Source organism: Salmo salar, chromosome ssa15, assembly GCF_905237065.1.
Source record: "Salmo salar chromosome ssa15, Ssal_v3.1, whole genome shotgun sequence".
In the NCBI taxonomy this organism is placed as follows: Eukaryota; Metazoa; Chordata; class Actinopteri; order Salmoniformes; family Salmonidae; genus Salmo; species Salmo salar.
In genome coordinates, this window is record NC_059456.1 from 5,348,345 (window position 1) to 5,365,503 (window position 17,159).

General features: G+C 42.4%; 1 protein-coding gene across 5 annotated transcripts; it reads left to right on the forward strand.

The window, feature by feature from the left end:
- The first annotated feature begins 6,610 nt into the window (after positions 1-6,610).
- LOC106570899 (progestin and adipoQ receptor family member 3) lies at positions 6,611-17,059 on the forward strand. Of its 5 annotated transcripts, none has more exons than XM_014143471.2 (8): positions 6,614-6,793; positions 8,238-8,273; positions 8,684-8,921; positions 9,376-9,538; positions 9,961-10,116; positions 14,309-14,506; positions 14,777-14,867; positions 15,124-17,059. In XM_014143471.2, exons 3-8 carry the CDS (start codon positions 8,734-8,736, stop codon positions 15,264-15,266), a joined length of 939 nt encoding a protein of 312 aa, XP_013998946.1. In that variant the 5' UTR covers positions 6,614-6,793; positions 8,238-8,273; positions 8,684-8,733; the 3' UTR covers positions 15,267-17,059. The 5 variants fall into 5 exon arrangements, with proteins under 5 accessions (XP_013998945.1, XP_013998946.1, XP_045551341.1 ...); XM_045695385.1 differs by having other exon boundaries at positions 6,622-6,793; positions 8,238-8,325; XM_014143474.2 differs by having other exon boundaries at positions 6,622-6,793; positions 8,687-8,921.
- The last annotated feature ends 100 nt before the right edge of the window (positions 17,060-17,159 follow it).

Genomic DNA, 17,159 nt, shown 5'->3' on the forward strand with positions numbered 1-17,159 from the left:
ATGTGGACTACTAGACGTGTGGCGACTCACAGAGATCTGGCGAAACAAAGAAATCAACAATGCAGGCTCCTCTCTTCCCCACCGACAGACAGTCGGTATGATGATATGCCGTTACGTTGATAGGATTGGGTCGGAGTAGTATCCATGTAAGTGCTCCGGGATTGCATATGTACTGTGAATGCAATCCTTTCAAAACAGAGTTCCATCAGTTTTATCCAAGGTTATTTGGGGATTGTGTTTACCCTGTGAGAAAAAAAAAATCCACTTTGCAGAAGGTTTATAACTAGAACATGTCAATATATAATCCCACCTCTAATAAACTGGTATTAAAATCCCAATCAGATCTCTTTAAATATTGGTGTACAGTGTTCACAAGATGAAATCTTTCCATCTATTTTTAATATTCAGTTCAGTGGTCCCTGGTCTGTCAATCACTTAATCACAACCTCTTTCTATCCTGGTATTTGTAATGGATTCACTACTAAATAAATCACATGATAAAACGTCACTGCATCAAGGCTCACTTGAAATGGAGATGTCAATCTCAACGTGACTTCCCTGTGTAAGTTGAAGGACAAATAAATTAAAAATCAGTACATTATTGGCTTTCTGAAAGAGCTAGAGGGAGACTGTGGTGCATCATTGCTTTGCTTTGATAATTACACATGATGACACGGGTGAATCCAGAAACAGTAGCAATGCCTCAGTTCTGTCGGACTGTTTACATCTGCCACAGCGCCATCTAGTGGTCAATGCACACATCAGTCTGTGATATTCAGTGTAGATACAGAGTGACACCTACAGGAGACTAGTGGAACTTTCGCTTGGCATACTACCCTTTCCACTTATAAACTGTCACTGTCATCGATGTTTCAGATTAGGAATTGAGAATATATATATTTTTTTTAATTGTAATTATTATCAACAATTGATGGGAGTAAAGTTATTATTATGATCAAATAAGAGAAGTAGCCATATTAATGCACTATAATTCAACTGAACTAGTCTCATAAACGAAGATGATTGCATTTAATCCTATGGATGTATGATATTGGTATTAACCTTAAGTTATACATAGATATACACACACACACATATATATATATATATATATATAAAACATTAGGGACACCTTCTCTTTCTATGACATAGACTATGATCCTTATTGATGTCACTTGTTAAATCCACTTCGATCAGTGTAGAGGAAGGGGAGGAGACAGGTTAAAGAAGGATTTTTAAGCCTTGAGACAATTGAGACATGGATTGTATGTGTGCCATTCAGAGGGTGAATGGGCAAGACAAAAGATTTAAGTGCCTTTAAGGGCCTTTGAACGGGGTATGATAGTAGGTGTCTTTGAACGGGGTATGATAGTAGGTGCCAGACACATCGGTTTGAGAGTGTCAAGAACTGCAACGCTGCTGGGTTTTTCATGCTCAACAGTTTCCTGTGTGTATCAAGATATGGTCCACCACCCAGAGGACATCTAGTCAACTCGACACAACTGTGGGAAACGTTGGAGTCAACATGGGCCGGGATCCCTGTGGAACGCTTTCGACATCTTGTAGAGTCCATTCCCCGACGAATTGAGGCTGTTCTGAAGTCAAAAGGGGGGTGAAACTAAATATTAGGAAGGTGTTCCTAATGTTTTGTACATATGTATTGGATGAAAAGCCACATTAACAAAAAAATCACAAATAATAGGATAAAAATCCTAATTGTCTATTCTTTTCAAAATGTTTACAGAAATGTATGATGCTTGTTGGTTTCTTTGATTTTGCTTTCCTCTCCAAAAATACATTATGGAGGTTATTTTACATTTTAGTCATTTAGCAGACGCTCTTATCCAGAGCGACTTACAGTAGTGAATGCATACATTTCATACATTTTTTTTCTCCGTACCGGTCCCCCGTGGGAATCGAACCCACAACCCTGGCGTTGCAAACACCATGCTCTACCAACTGAGTCATTTCTCTTTAACATGAGCTTCTTACTGTCCTGTGACTGTTTTGTTAAGGCAAGCGAGTATATGGAACAATACAAAAAATATTACTTTTGTATACTTCATAAAAATAAAAAATAAAATAAACACAATTGGATTTTTTATTCTAAAGCTCCTTTTGAAAACCATGAACAACCAATCTACTTTCCTGTAACCCCGAACGAAAGAAGACGATAAGTCCAAAAGAGGAATATATACACATAATCTATTATGTTTTATAATAAAGTGCTTATTTTGGGCATTGTTGAATAAGTACCCAATAGGCTACAGTTTACTCCTGCTGCCAAAAAGCTTCTTCAGTCAGTGGAATGGGTGGGCTTATGATTTGAGGACTCACACACACACACACACACACACACACACACACACACACACACACACACACGCACACACACACGCACACACACACACACACACACAGAAGTGCAGCCTTTCAGGCAGGAAAAAGCAACACACGCCATACCATTGTTTGATTGAGAATATTAATCTTGTTCCAGTGGCTGGTAAATGCCGTAAAACAATCACAATACCCCCCCCCCAACCTAATCTCTTGCTTATTGTGGAAATGGTTTTCTCTTTTCTTTCAGACCTCAGGGGAATTATAAGACTGAGAGACAGATGTACTTCTTTCTTTTTTCTTTTTTTGAGGAGATCAAAAAAAATCTGTAAAAGCAGGAAGCTCTAAAATGAAGATGTAATTCTTTTCAATATTGTTATTAGGATTAAACTTTGTAAAAAAAAAGTGTCAGGAAGACATTTCATTCTGTAAAGGTGCTTTATGACCCAAATGAAATGTGTGTTGAATTATTTTACTATAAAGTGAACTGCAGGGAAACAGATTTGGGTAATGTGATTTAAAAAATAATAAAAAAAAAATGTTTAAAATTGTTATGCTATGCTACAAGGCAACAACATGTGAATGTTGGTTTGCAGATTGACGTAGGCCTACGCTGTATAACATTTCAAAATAATATGTACCGTTTTTTGGGACATAAGTCACTACTTATTCTATTCTAAGCTACAAATTTATTCTGGAAATTGCACCATGGATATTTGTCAAGATGAAATGTATTTCTTGGTTACTCTTTTCAGGAATAGGTAAAACAAAGGACATTTTCACTTCTCTCTCTCTCTCTATCTATCTCTCTCTCAGTTAGAGCGAGAGAGTGAGACCTACTGGTGTGGAAAGAGAGGGAGAAGGGGAGAGAGAAAGATGGAGAGAGAGAGAAAGAGAGAGATATACAGATAAAGAGACAGAGAGAGAGTGAAAGAGAGAGATTTAAGTTTAATTAGTAGGATTCAAAAATACAATAATTTGAGCCAGTTGGCTACAGCAGGTAAATTATTATGTGGATTAAAATTAATGTATATTTTTGTACGGATTGATACATTTTTTGTTAGGACAAATCAAGTCTGAATTTTCTAAGAGAAAATAGAGAGAAAGAGAGAGGGAGAAACAGAGAGAGGGAGAGAGACAGAGAGTGCAAAGACAGACCAGCCAGACCACATCAGATGGCTGCAGAGCAGAGCTGCACCCTCATTGCCCCAAAAATAGCCACATACAGCAGCGAGCAGCGAGCAGACTGCAGACACCAAACAACAAAACAACAGCTCTCAGATCCAGTAAACATCTAAACATGAGGGCCAGCGCCGGAGACGCAACATGCTGTGAAACCTCCCTCTGTCTTCCCATCGCGTTAATCAGAGCTGGGTGAACGGCGATCTGAGAGGACATCCATCCTATTGGAGCAACATGCAGCTGGACAGCAGGCGGCATAATGCAGTCTCCTCCCAGGGTGCGTCTCAAATGGCACCATATTCCCTATATAGTGCACTTCTTTTGACCAGAGCACTATGGGTTGGCCCAACGGGCCCTGGATAGAAATACTATAAAGGGACTCAGCAACCCCTGTCACCTGTTCTCGCCGCAGACAGACTGGTCGCCTCCCTAACCCTAATGTATCTTCTAGGAGAGGCTGACGTGCTCCTCTGTGTGGACACGGGGGATGGAGCCACAGCTGCAGCAGATGTCTCCTGGCATATTCACACGATAAATAAAGCCGATGAGACCAGTGGGCCGCCAATATGCCGCCATGCAGCCTGGCAGTCTGGTTGGATGGGACCTGTTAGATATGCTACCCTGCCATGCAGCCTGGCAGTCTGGTTGGATTGGACCTGTTAGATATGCTACCCTGCCATGCAGCCTGGCAATCTGGTTGGACAGGGCCAGTGTCTAGTCTCACTCACTGTTAGTGGTGCTAGGTGAGCTAACATTTTGCGAGCACCAAGGCAGGGACTGTCTCCCCCCTCACTGAGATTCTTACTGTAACAGGGAATGAAGGACACAGACTGTTGGATTGGGAAAGATTGGTTTGAGCTTGAGAGTAAAATGAGGGTCAATCAGACCCAGAAGGAACACATTTCTATTAAAACAAAAAAACCAAAAAACAAGGGACCCCTCTCATGTTCCATTAACCAGCTACTTGTGGAACACATCACCTCATGTTCCATTACCAGCTACTTGTGGAACACATCACCTCATGTTCCATTAACCAGCTACTTGTAGAACACATCACCTCATGTTCCATTACCAGCTACTTGTGGCACACATCACCTCATGTTCCATTACCAGCTACTTGTGGAACACATCACCTCATGTTCCATTACCAGCTACTTGTGGCACACATCACCTCATGTTCCATTACCAGCTACTTGTGGCACACATCACCTCATGTTCCATTAACCAGCTACTTGTGGAACACATCACCTCATGTTCCATTAACCAGCTACTTGTAGAACACATCACCTCATGTTCCATTACCAGCTACTTGTGGCACACATCACCTCATGTTCCATTAACCAGCTACTTGTGGAACACATCACCTCATGTTCCATTACCAGCTACTTGTGGAACACATCACCTCATGTTCCATTACCAGCTACTTGTGGCACACATCACCTCATGTTCCATTAACCAGCTACTTGTGGAACACATCACCTCATGTTCCATTACCAGCTACTTGTGGCACACATCACCTCATGTTCCATTAACCAGCTACTTGTGGAACACATCACCTCATGTTCCATTACCAGCTACTTGTGGAACACATCACCTCATGTTCCATTACCAGCTACTTGTGGAACACATCACCTCGGACAGAAAAATGGGTTACAGAAAGCAAGAAACATCTAGGCCAAGGAGTACCAGAGATGATTTGGTATTTTTTAGGATTTATGCCGTCTGGTCTCGTAGACTAGACGTAACATAGTAGATGTAAATCTGAGAAACTAAAACATATCATACGGTTTGGCAAATTAGTAACATATTTCACATTTTGCAAATTCATAACAGATTCTACATTTTGCAAATTCATATACAAGATGAATAGTAATTTGTAACATATCATACGAAATGGGTGATGGACATCCACAAATTAATATATGCATTACGAAATGTAATATGTCACACTAATTGGAGTGTTTCAGATTTACATACAGAATAATACGAAATTCTATGAGACCAGGTTGGATTATGGCACTAGGCTTACTTCCTAAACATTGACATAGCATGCATTATTATCTTGGCATAACAGTTGACAGTTAGTCGAAGTGGAGATGCTGAGAGGTACATTATTAGTGCTAATGAAGAACACACACTACCACAAAGGAATGAACTGACTGGGTGTAATGTAAAGACGGGATGGAGGAGGAGGAGAGGAGGGTGACAATGTGTGATTCTGCACCTGAGAGGTCCTACTGTACAGCAGCAGGGCCATAGCTCACACCTGAAATGTCTGGAGAGAATTACAACGTCTCGATTGGAATGTGTTCTGACAACTGTGTGTCTTTCAAATACTACCCAAGAAAGATCACAAACTCAGTGAACTCACACCACCACAAATTAAGTCAAATATTGTCAACTGTAAGGTAGCATATGCTGAGTTGCCTTTTTGTAAGCCATAGAGATAGATAGAGGACCCATCTTTGTATCTGTGCCATTATAGAGTATGTGACAGCATGGGCAGCACCATTGAGGAAATCTCAATTTTGAAGTAGTCCATTTTCTTCTTCACAACTGTCTGATCCCTCCTTATGACCCGGTTGGATATGACTCCAACATGGTCACCAGGACGATTCAGCCAATGAAGTTGGAAGTCCCACCCAGTTGATTACATTAAAATGGTAGATGTCCTCAATGGCGCTGCCCATGCTAATTCATCCTTTTGGCCACTAGAGGCCTCTGCCATTCCCTGTGTTCTAGGCCTGCCCTCTTAGGTTTCCGATAAGATTATAAAATCATATTTCTTTCTTGTTTATTTGTCCAAATATTATCGTAGGCTAGAAAAATATTTATTAGCATCATCAATCAACATTTTATCAATGACTAGGATTGTTGAATTCAGATAATAACTGAATGATAGGCTCGATTATATTATATTCTATGCTCATTGATAGCCATTTAATGAGAATTAGACATGATAACTACTAGCTGTTTTATCATGTGGAAAGATAGGTTACTATCTGCGGTCTGACCACAGAAAAGCAAACGCAAACCTGCACTGATTTCAGCACTACAGTTTTGTTTTTTATTCAGGCAACTCAGACGAACGAACTTTACTGGGTCCATCGCTGATGACGTCAGAGGAGTGATTTGGAAGATGGGACCGGCTTGTGTTTTGATGCGTCTACTTTTGTTGTAAACTAATCTCTATTACGAGGTCCAAATAAATGTACAGTAATTCATACAAGAAATAATGTGAATGGCTCTAACTACGCGTACGCCAAACTGAAAGGTAAGCTCTTTTGATCGGGATTTAGCCAGCTCTAAATAGCAACAACGTCGCTAGCTAGCATGAGAGCTTGCTAGCTATCTACTTAGTTATTGCCAAATGCAGGTTTATTGGCTAGTTTGCTGATTATAAAGCTAACTGATGTACGTTATACGTTGTAGCAAACCATCACCCGTTTAATCATTAGCTAACTGAAGCAATACACATTGCTTTTTAATGGACTGATCAGTGATTAGCACAGATAGTTAGCTAGAATTTTAGCTAGCTACCGGTCAGGCAAGACGTGGCTTGTCGATACTCAAGGGTGTACGTGCTAGCGGCCTGACTATCATTTTAGCTATGTTCAATTCATTGTATTTTAGTTAATTGTATGTTTTTACACTGTGAATAACAAGGAAAACATAATCACGTATCCATTCCAACAGACCTCAACAACTGATAATACAGTGCCTTCAGAAAGTATTCATACACCTTGACTTGTTTCACATTGTTACAGCCTGAATTAAACATTGATTTAAATGTTGTTTTTTTTCTCACCCATCTACACACAATACAACATAATGACAAAGTGAAAACTTGTTTTTAGACATTTTTGCAAATGTATTGAAAATGAAATCGAGAAATATTGAATTTACATAAGTATTCACACCCCTAAGTCAGTTAGAATGACCGTTGGCAACGATCACAGCTGTCTTTCTGGGTCTCTTAAGAGTTCTTCAAACTTTGTCAAGTTGGTTGTTGATCATTGCTAGACACCATTTTCAAGTCTCGCCTTAGATTTTCAAGTTGATTTTTAAGTCAAAACTGTAACTAAACCACTCTAGAACATTCAACGTTGTCTTGTTAAGCAACTCGTGTCCTGCTGAAAGGTGAATGTGTCTCCCAGTGACTGTTGGAAAGCAGACTGAACCAGGTTTTCCTCTAGGATTTTGTCTGTGTTTAGCTCTATCCCATTTCTTTTTATCCTCAAAAAGTCCCTTGTCCTTGTCGATGACAAGCAAACCCATAAGAGGATGCAGTCACCACCATCCTTACATAACGCTTTGTATTCAGGACAGAGTTCATTTCTTTGCCACATTTTTGCAGTTTTACTTTAGTGCCTTATTGCAAACAGGATACATGTTTTGGAATATTTGTATTCTGTACAAGCTTCCTTCTTTTCACTCTGTCATTTAGGTTAGTATTATGGAGTAACTACAATGTTGTTGATCCATCCTCAGTTTTCTCCTTTCACAGCCATTAAACTCTGTAACTATTTTAAACTCAACATTGGCCTCATGGTGAAATCCCTGAACGGTTTCCTTCCTCTCCGGCAACTAAGCTAGGACGGACGCCCGTGTCTTTGTAGCGACTGGGTGTATTGATACACCATCCAAAGTGTAGTTAATAACTTCAACATGCTCAAATGGATATTCAATGTCTTCTTTTTTTACCCATCTACCAATAGGTGCCCATCGTTGCGAGGCATTGGAAAACCTTGCTGGTATCTGTGTTTGAAGTTCACTGCTCGACTGAGGGACCTTACCGATTTAATTGTATGTGTTGGGTACAGAGATGAGGTAGTCATTGAAAAATCATGTTCAAATCATGTTACTCCTGAACTTATTTAGTCATGCCATAACAAATGGGTTGAATACTTATTGACTCAAGATAACAAAATTCCACATTGACATTATGGGGTATTGTGTGTAGGCCAGTGACACAAAATCGAAATTTGATACATTTTTTTAATTCACGCTGTAACCCAACAAAATGTGGAAAAAGTGAATTGGTATGAATTCTTTCTGAAGGCACTATCTCTCTCTTTCATTCCAAACTACTAGCTAGGACTAGTTGTCTAAATACCTGACTGATTTCTGACTTAAAAGATGTCTCTCTCTCTCGCTCTTCCAGCAGATGACTGTGATGCAGCGGTGACACCTAAACGTTCCTGTAGTTCCACCATGCCTCAGAAGCTGATGAAGAGTGCCCACTACATCGAGCTGGGAGGGAGATACCAGTACTGGCCCGTGTTGGTCCCCAGAGGGATAAGGCTGTACACATACGAACAGATCCCAGTGTTCCTGAGGGATAACCCTTACATCACAGACGGCTACAGAGCCTACCTGCCCTCCAGGCTATGCATCAAAAGGTGGGTTTTAACATACACAACTAAATAACAGATGCATGGAACTTGCTCTGTGCAGTATGCTGAATTCATACAGATCTGGGCCACATTTAACTATCAAATCCTTGATTCTCTCTCTCTTGATTCTCTCTCTCTTGACTTTTTCCACATTTTGTTGGGTTACAGCGTGAATTAAAAAAATGTATCAAATTTAGATTTTGTGTCACTGGCCTACACACAATACTCTCTCTCTCTCACACACACAGAGGGTAAAATGGAGGGAACAAGGACTGAGGGATCAAGAATTTGACATTGTACACTTTTAAGACAGATCCTACCTAGGCCTAACACTTATACCATGTGTCACTTCCTGTAGTCTGTTCATCCTGCCCAATGAGACGGCGTATATCTGTGTTTACTTCCTGTAGTCTGTTCCTCTTGAAATGAGAAGGTGAATATCTGTGTTTACTTCCTGTAGTCTGTTCATCCTGTCCAATGAGACAGTGAATATCTGGAGCCACCTGCTGGGCTTCCTGTTGTTCTTCACCCTGGGGATCTACGACATGGTGTCCGTGCTGCCTGCCACCGGGGCTTCCCGGGAGGACTACGTCATCTATTCCATAGGACTCTTCTGCTTCCAGGTGGGTACTAGACCGTACCCGGTGGGGTAGTGAGTGACACTATGCTGCTCTACAAAATGGCACAAAGGATGAATCTCAATTGTATTTCCTTGATTCGTGTCCTCAACTCATTGCAAGAGGAGGTCAGAGGAGAGGAACCTCATATTTTCTCCAATTTGTTTTGAGAAGGAGATGAGGAGAATACACAAGTAATCAAGGATATAGCCTACACCACTTTTCTGTGCGGTGACAGACACTCAGTCTGATCAGCCAGTCCAAACAGATTCATATTCTGAGTTCCATGACCTTAGACAAGCCAAAATAGGAGGAATGTAGCTTTCATTCAAAGCATTTCTTCTCTGAAATAGTTTTGTTCTCTCTGTCCAGTTGTTGTGTATGCTCCTCCTAACATAGTTTAATGACATGGTCTCCGCTCTGTTCAGCTCTGTATGCTGTGCTCTGTGGGATACCACCTGTTCTGCTGTCACCGCTCAGAGAAGACCAGTCGCCGCTGGATGGCTCTGGACTACGCTGGCATCTCCATAGGCATCCTGGGCTGCTACGTACCTGGGGTCTTCTACGCATTCTACTGCAATAACGTATGTAACAAACATCTAACCACGTAAAACGCTTTTCCTTGCTGTTACCTCACTTGACTTTCCCAGCTGTAGTTCAGTTTGCATGAAATCCCAACTTTCAGGACAGCTTGACATGTAAAGGGTTTTGTGTACGAGGTGAGGTGTAGTACTGTTCGCGTGCTGTTAGTCGATGATGGGTTTAGGTTTGATAGCAGTCGATATAATCCATCCAGTGGGGATTGTTTACCTGCCCTGAACAGCACCCTCTGAAGGAGTCCTCAGTCAACACATGATATCCTGCTTCTGTTGAGGGAGGGAGTCGTCAGCTGGTATCCTGCTTCTGTTGAGGGAGGGAGTCGTCAGCTGGTATCCTGCTTCTGTTGAGGGAGGGAGTCGTCAGCTGGTATCCTGCTTCTGTTGAGGGAGGGAGTCGTCAGCTGGTATCCTGCTTCTGTTGAGGGAGGGAGTCGTCAGCTGTTATCCTGCTTCTGTTGAGGGAGGGAGTCGTCAGCTGGTATCCTGCTTCTGTTGAGGGAGGGAGTCGTCAGCTGGTATCCTGCTTCTGTTGAGGGAGGGGAGGGAGTCGTCAGTTGGTATCCTGCTTCTGTTGAGGGAGGGGGGGGGAGTCGTCAGCTGATATCCTGCTTCTGTTGAGGGAGGGGGGGAGTCGTCAGCTGATATCCTGCTTCTGTTGAGGGAGGGGGGGAGTCGTCAGCTGATATCCTGCTTCTGTTGAGGGCATCACTTGCGCGGGAGAAATGGAACAAGAGCTGCCATTGTGAAAAAAGGACAAACAGAATGTCACTAGGAATGAAGAGACTTAAAGATTTCCTGGAACTGACCAGCTGGGCTAGTAGACTGTGATTTCTACTAGCCTGGGTAACATCCGGGTTCAATATCTGTGCCATACGATGTTTGAAAATACCACATTTTAGTGGTCTGTTGGGCTAGTTGGTAATTGTTAGACTCCATCCACCCAAGCAATAGACAGTTCTCTCTCTCCGCATGGCAAGCCGTACCGGAACATCAAGTCTGACACCAACAGGCTCCTGAACAGCTTCTGTCCCCAAGCCATTAGACTGCTAAATAGATAACAGAATGGCTACACAGGCTTTCTGACTTGACCCTTATTTTATTTTTGCACATTGTATATAGCTACTGACCCTGGAACTGAGCCTGTATATAGCTACTGACCCTGGAACTGAGCCTGTATATACAGTGCCTTGCGAAAGTATTCGGCCCCCTTGAACTTTGACCTTTTGCCACATTTCAGGCTTCAAACATATAAAACTGTATTTTTTTGTGAAGAATCAACAACAAGTGGGACACAATTATGAAGTGGAAAGAAATTTATTGGATATTTCAAACTTTTTTAACAAATAAAAAACTGAAAAATTGGCCGTGCAAAATTATTCAGCCCCTTTACTTTCAGTGCAGCAAACTCTCTCCAGAAGGTCAGTGAGGATCTCTGAATGATCCAATGTTGACCTAAATGACTAATGATGATAAATAGAATCCACCTGTGTGTAATGAAGTCTCCGTATAAATGCACCTGCTCTGTGATAGTCTCAGAGGTCCGTTTAAAGTGCAGAGAGCATCATGAAGAAACACACCAGGCAGGTCTGAGATACTGTTGTGGAGAAGTTTAAAGCTGGATTTGGATACAAAAAGATTTCCCAAGCTTTAAACATCCCAAGGAGCACTGTGCAAGCGATAATATTGAAATGGAAGGTGTATCAGACCACTGTAAATCTACGAAGACCCGGCCGTCCCTCTAAACTTTCAGCTCATACAAGGAGAAGACTGATCAGAGATGCAGCCAAGAGGCCCATGATCACTCTGGATGAACTGCAGAGATCTACAGCTGAGGTGGGAGACTCTGTCCATAGGACAACAATCAGTCGTATACTGCACAAATCTGGCCTTTATGGAAGAGTGGCAAGAAGAAAGCCATTTCTTAAAGATATCCATAAAAAGTGTCGTTTAAAGTTTGCCACTAGCCACCTGGGAGACACACCAAACATGTGGAAGAAGGTGCTCTGGTCAGATGAAACCAAAATCGAACTTTTTGGCAACAATGCAAAACGTTATGTTTGGCGTAAAAGCAACACAGCTCATCACCCTGAACACACCATCCCCACTGTCAAACATAGTGGTGGCAGCATCATGGTTTGGGCCTGCTTTTCTTCAGCAGGGGCAGGGAAGATGGTTAAAATTGATGGGAAGATGGATGGAGCCAAATACAGGACCATTCTGGAAGAAAGTCTGCAAAAGACCTGAGACTGGGACGGAGATTTGTCTTCCAACAAGACAATGATCCAAAACATAAAGCAAAATCTACAATGGAATGGTTCACAAATAAACATATCCAGGTGTTAGAATGGCCAAGTCAAAGTCCAGACCTGAATCCAATCGAGAATCTGTGGAAAGAACTGAAAACTGCTGTTCACAAACGCTCTCCATCCAACCTCACTGAGCTCGAGCTGTTTTGCAAGGAGGAATGGGCAAAAATGTCAGTCTCTCGATGTGCAAAACTGATAGAGACATACCCCAAGCGACTTACAGCTGTAATCGCAGCAAAAGGTGGCGCTACAAAGTAGTAACTTAAGGGGGCTGAATAATTTTGCACGCCCAATTTTTCAGTTTTTTATTTGTTAAAGTTTGAAATATCCAATAAATGTTGTTCCACTTCATGATTGTGTCCCACTTGTTGTTGATTCTTCCCAAAAAATTACAGTTTTATATCTTTATGTTTGAAGCCTGAAATGTGGCAAAAGGTTAAAGTTCAAGGGGGCCGAATACTTTCGCAAGGCACTGTAGCTACTGAGCCTGTATATAGCTACTGAGCCTGTATATAGCTACTGAGCCTGTATATAGCTACTGAGCCTGTATTAACTGAGCCTGTATATAGCTACTGAGCCTGTATATAGCTACTGACCCTGGAACTGAGCCTGTATATAGCTACTGAGCCTGTATATAGCTACTGACCCTGGAACTGGCTTCACTGACCTCGGGCTAGCTTTACTAACCTCGGGCTAGCTTTACTAACCTCGGGCTAGCTTTACTAACCTCGGGCTAGCTTTACTAACCTCGGGCTAGCTTTACTAACCTCGGGCCAGCTTTACTAACCTCGGGCCAGCGGGCTAGCTTCAATAACCGCGGGCTAGCGGGCTGGCTTCACTGACCTCGGGCTAGCTTTACTAACCTCAATAACCGCGGGCTAGCTTCATTTTCCATCCCTGCATCTTTGTTCTGAACAGTTCTGTCTGACTCCTCAAGGACTCTAGTGTAGTTGTGGAGCCAACTTTCACCATTTCTACATGGTGACACTTGAAATTCATTGTTCCCATCAAAAAGAATCAATGTTTCATTTCATTGCTGCTCTGTACTGCTGAAAGATAAGCACTTAGACTTGGCAGTGTGGCCCAAGGAAGTCCCATCGGTTCCTTCTCCAGCCACCCCTCACTTGTGTCTGTCAGAGTTCTGGCGGCACCGCCAGTTAGCTCTTTCCCCCGCATATTGGAAGTGCTGTGTTATTGTGCCCCCCAGAACGCGGCTGAAATCTGCTCCAGTCAGAACCAGATGGCTGCGTTCATAGAGCGGTCCGTCACTCCTGTTTACCCACCATATGACAGTCACACATAGGGGAAACAACCATCTCCACTCCTCCCCTGCCTACCATGACTTGGGCTTCTCCACTCTGGGTGAATACTCAGCCGAGTCCCCAAAGAAAAAAGGGCAGGGTATAAAAAAGAAACATTTATTTTTAGCAGCATAACTCAAATACAATAAAGTCACGCTTTGTGAAAATGAAATCCCTGTGAATTCCACTCAAATTGGCAAGCGAGGGTATCTGAATAAATCCCCTGGAAAAGTACAAAGTGCAAAAAAAAATTAACATTTGAAGAATATATAGGTTAATTAACAGGTGCAACATATTTCAGACGTTTGTGTGAGACATTGGGTGTATAAATATTTGTAACATTTTATTTAATTAGGCAAGTCAGTTAAGAACAAATTCTTCTTTACAATGACGGCCAAACCCGGACGATGCTGGGCCGGTTGTGATACAGCCTGGATTCGAACCCGGGTCTGTAGTGACGCCTCTAGCACTGAGACCACTGTGCCACTCGGGAGCCCCCCTGAGCAAATCAATCCATTTCTATTGTAAAAATGGACAATAATATATCTGTTCTATTCCTTCTCATTTCAGTACTGGCGTCAGGTGTACCTGGTGACGGTGCTAGCTATGATCCTGGCGGTGTTCTTTGCCCAGATCCACCCCCACTACCTCAGCAAGCAGTGGCAGCGGCTCCGCTCCATCCTCTTCTGCAGCGTGGCCGGCTACGGCCTTATCCCCACCGTACACTGGGTCTGGCTCAATGGGGGCTTCTCTTCGGGGCTCGTACAGGTCAGCTAACTAGTAGCCTACTGTCTCCAAAGGACTCTAAACTTTTAAGGGCTGGTTTCCCGGACACTGATTAAGCCTCGTTCTGGACACCATCATCTGCTCAGTGGAGTATCTGTATTTTAGCCCAGGATAAGGCCTAAACTGTGTCTAGGAAACTAACCCTACGGGTCCTTTTTTTAAAACAAATTTAAATGTCGCTCCTTGAATCATCCCCCTAGCGGCCTAAACCCAATGCAACTATATATTATCTAATATTCTTCTTATCTCCAGTCTTTTATTCCTCGTGTTCTGGGGATGTACGTGATCGCTGCCTTAGCCTTCACCTTCTACGTCTCGAAGGTCCCTGAACGCTACTTCCCAGGTACGCTCGCGACTTGAGTTCTTTCTCACTTTACTTACATCCTCTCGCCTCTCCTTTTTCTTGGGAAAATGATTTGGAGAAGTTGTGAGTGGACTTTAGTCCGTCTCCTTTTAAAATGGTTGAGAATTAAGTGGGGAGATGGGATGCAAGGAATCACAGAAAAACAATGGAGCATAGATGGCATTTCAGTTCTCTTGTTGTTATGGTGATGAACCCTGGTTTGTAAACCCGTAACCATGCTTTCGTCCTCCCTCAGGTCAGTTGAACTACCTGGGCTCCAGCCACCAGCTGTGGCATGTTCTGGTCATTGTGATGTTCTACTGGTGGCACCAGGCTGCCCTCTTCATCTTAACCCACCGCCACAGCCACCCCTGCCCAGACTACACTGTGCACGCCTAGGACTGCCCAGACTACACTGTGCACGCCTAGGACTGCCCAGACTACACTGTGCACGCCTAGGACTGCCCAGAGTAAACTACCCCCAGGCAGACTGACTGCCCAGGCTACCCCCAGGCAGACTATGACGAGGACTGCCCAGGCTACTCCCAGTGTAACAGAGTAGGCCTCGTCCAGGCCCATCACTGGGCTCGAACCTAGACCCTTCTGCACAACACTCACAAAGCAGCGTTACCCATCACCCCACACAAATGACTACTTCAAGGGCTGCTGCTACAAAGACAGATGGACGGAGCCAGAATAAGCTCGGGATCCCATTTCTGCCACCATGGAGCGGCAGACCATGGCAGTACCAACCACAACAAGTCAAATCCCACCCAGTCAACCATTTTCAAATGCTTTGTCAATTTTAAGTCGCTTTGGATAATAGCATCTACTAAATGGAATATATTATGAAACACTGGGGTGACTGGCTGCAGGATCTTGTTACACTACTTTGTTCTAGGTGTAGGCTGACCAAGCGCACAGACTCTGCCTGAAAGCTGGCATTGGGAACAACAATACGATACACTACTCCCGAGAAAGAAGAAGAAGAAATATGACAACTTAACTTTGATTAAAAGCAATCCTGTTTGGAATCAAACCAAAGATATGGTGGAGCTTATATTGGCTGAAGTGGTTCCCACTGAATGTACTCAGACCCCCTGCCTTATTCCACATGTTGTGTTAAAGCCTGAAATATATTTAATACTGTCACCCATCTACACACAATACCCCATAATGACAAAGTGAAAACATGTTTTTGGAAATGTTAGCTAATTTATTGAAAAGTGAAAAACAGAAATATTCAAACCCCCGAGTCAATACATGTTAGAATCACAGCAGTGAGTCTTTCTGGGTAAGTCTAAGATTTATGCACAATATTTGCACTTTTTTTAACAAATTTTCTAAGTTCTGTCAATTTGGTTGTTCATCATTGCTAGACAGCCATGTTCAAGTCTTGCCATGGATTTTAAGTCCAAACTAACTAGGCCACTCAGGAACATTTAATCTAGTCTTGGTAAGCAACTGTAGTGTATTTGGCATTGTGTTTTCCTGCTGAGAGGTGAATTTGTCTCTGTTGGAAAACAGACTGAACCAGGTTTTCCTCTAGGATTTTGTCTGTGTTAAGCTATATCCTGTTTCTTTTTATCTTAAAGAAAAATCCCTAGTCCTTGCCAATGACAAACATACCCATAACATGATGCAGCCACTACCATGCTTAAAAATCTAAAGTGTAGTACTTGGTGATGTTGTTAAACAACGCTTTGTATTCAGGACAAAGTTAATTTCTTTGCCACATTTCTTAGCAGTTTTACTTTAGTGCCTTATTGCAAACAGGATGCATGTTTTGGAATATTTTTTATTCTGTACAAGCGTCCTTTTCACGCTGTAATTTAGGTTAGTGTTGTTGATCCATCCACAGTTTTCTCCCATCACAGGCATTAAACTCTGTTTAAAACACGGCCTCATGGTGAAATCCCTGAACGATTTCCTTCCTGTCCGGCAACTAAGCTAGGAAGGACGCCTGTATCTTTGTAGTAACTGGGTGTATTGATACACCATCCAAAGTGTAATTAATAACTTCAACATGCTCAAAGGGATATTCAAAGTCTTCTTTTTTTTTACCCATCTACCAATAGGTGCCCATCTTTGCGAGGCATTGGAAAACCTTGCTGGTCTTTGTGGTTCGATCTGTGTTTGAAATTGACTGATGGCCCTTACAGATAATTGTGTGTGTGGGGGGTACAGAGATGAGGTAGTCATTAAAAAATCACGTTAAACACAATTATTGCACACAAAGTCCATGCAACTTATGTGACATGTTAAGCAAATTTATACTCCTGAACTTATTTA

Bases quoted from the DNA above. Each gene is read 5' to 3' on its own strand.
- LOC106570899 (XM_014143470.2), top strand. From the start codon at position 8,734: ATGCCTCAGAAGCTGATGAAGAGTGCCCACTACATCGAGCTGGGAGGG. The intron at 8,922-9,375 runs GTGGGTTTTAAC...TACTTCCTGTAG, and splicing joins TCCAGGCTATGCATCAAAAG to TCTGTTCATCCTGTCCAATG. The intron at 9,539-9,960 runs GTGGGTACTAGA...CGCTCTGTTCAG, and splicing joins TAGGACTCTTCTGCTTCCAG to CTCTGTATGCTGTGCTCTGT.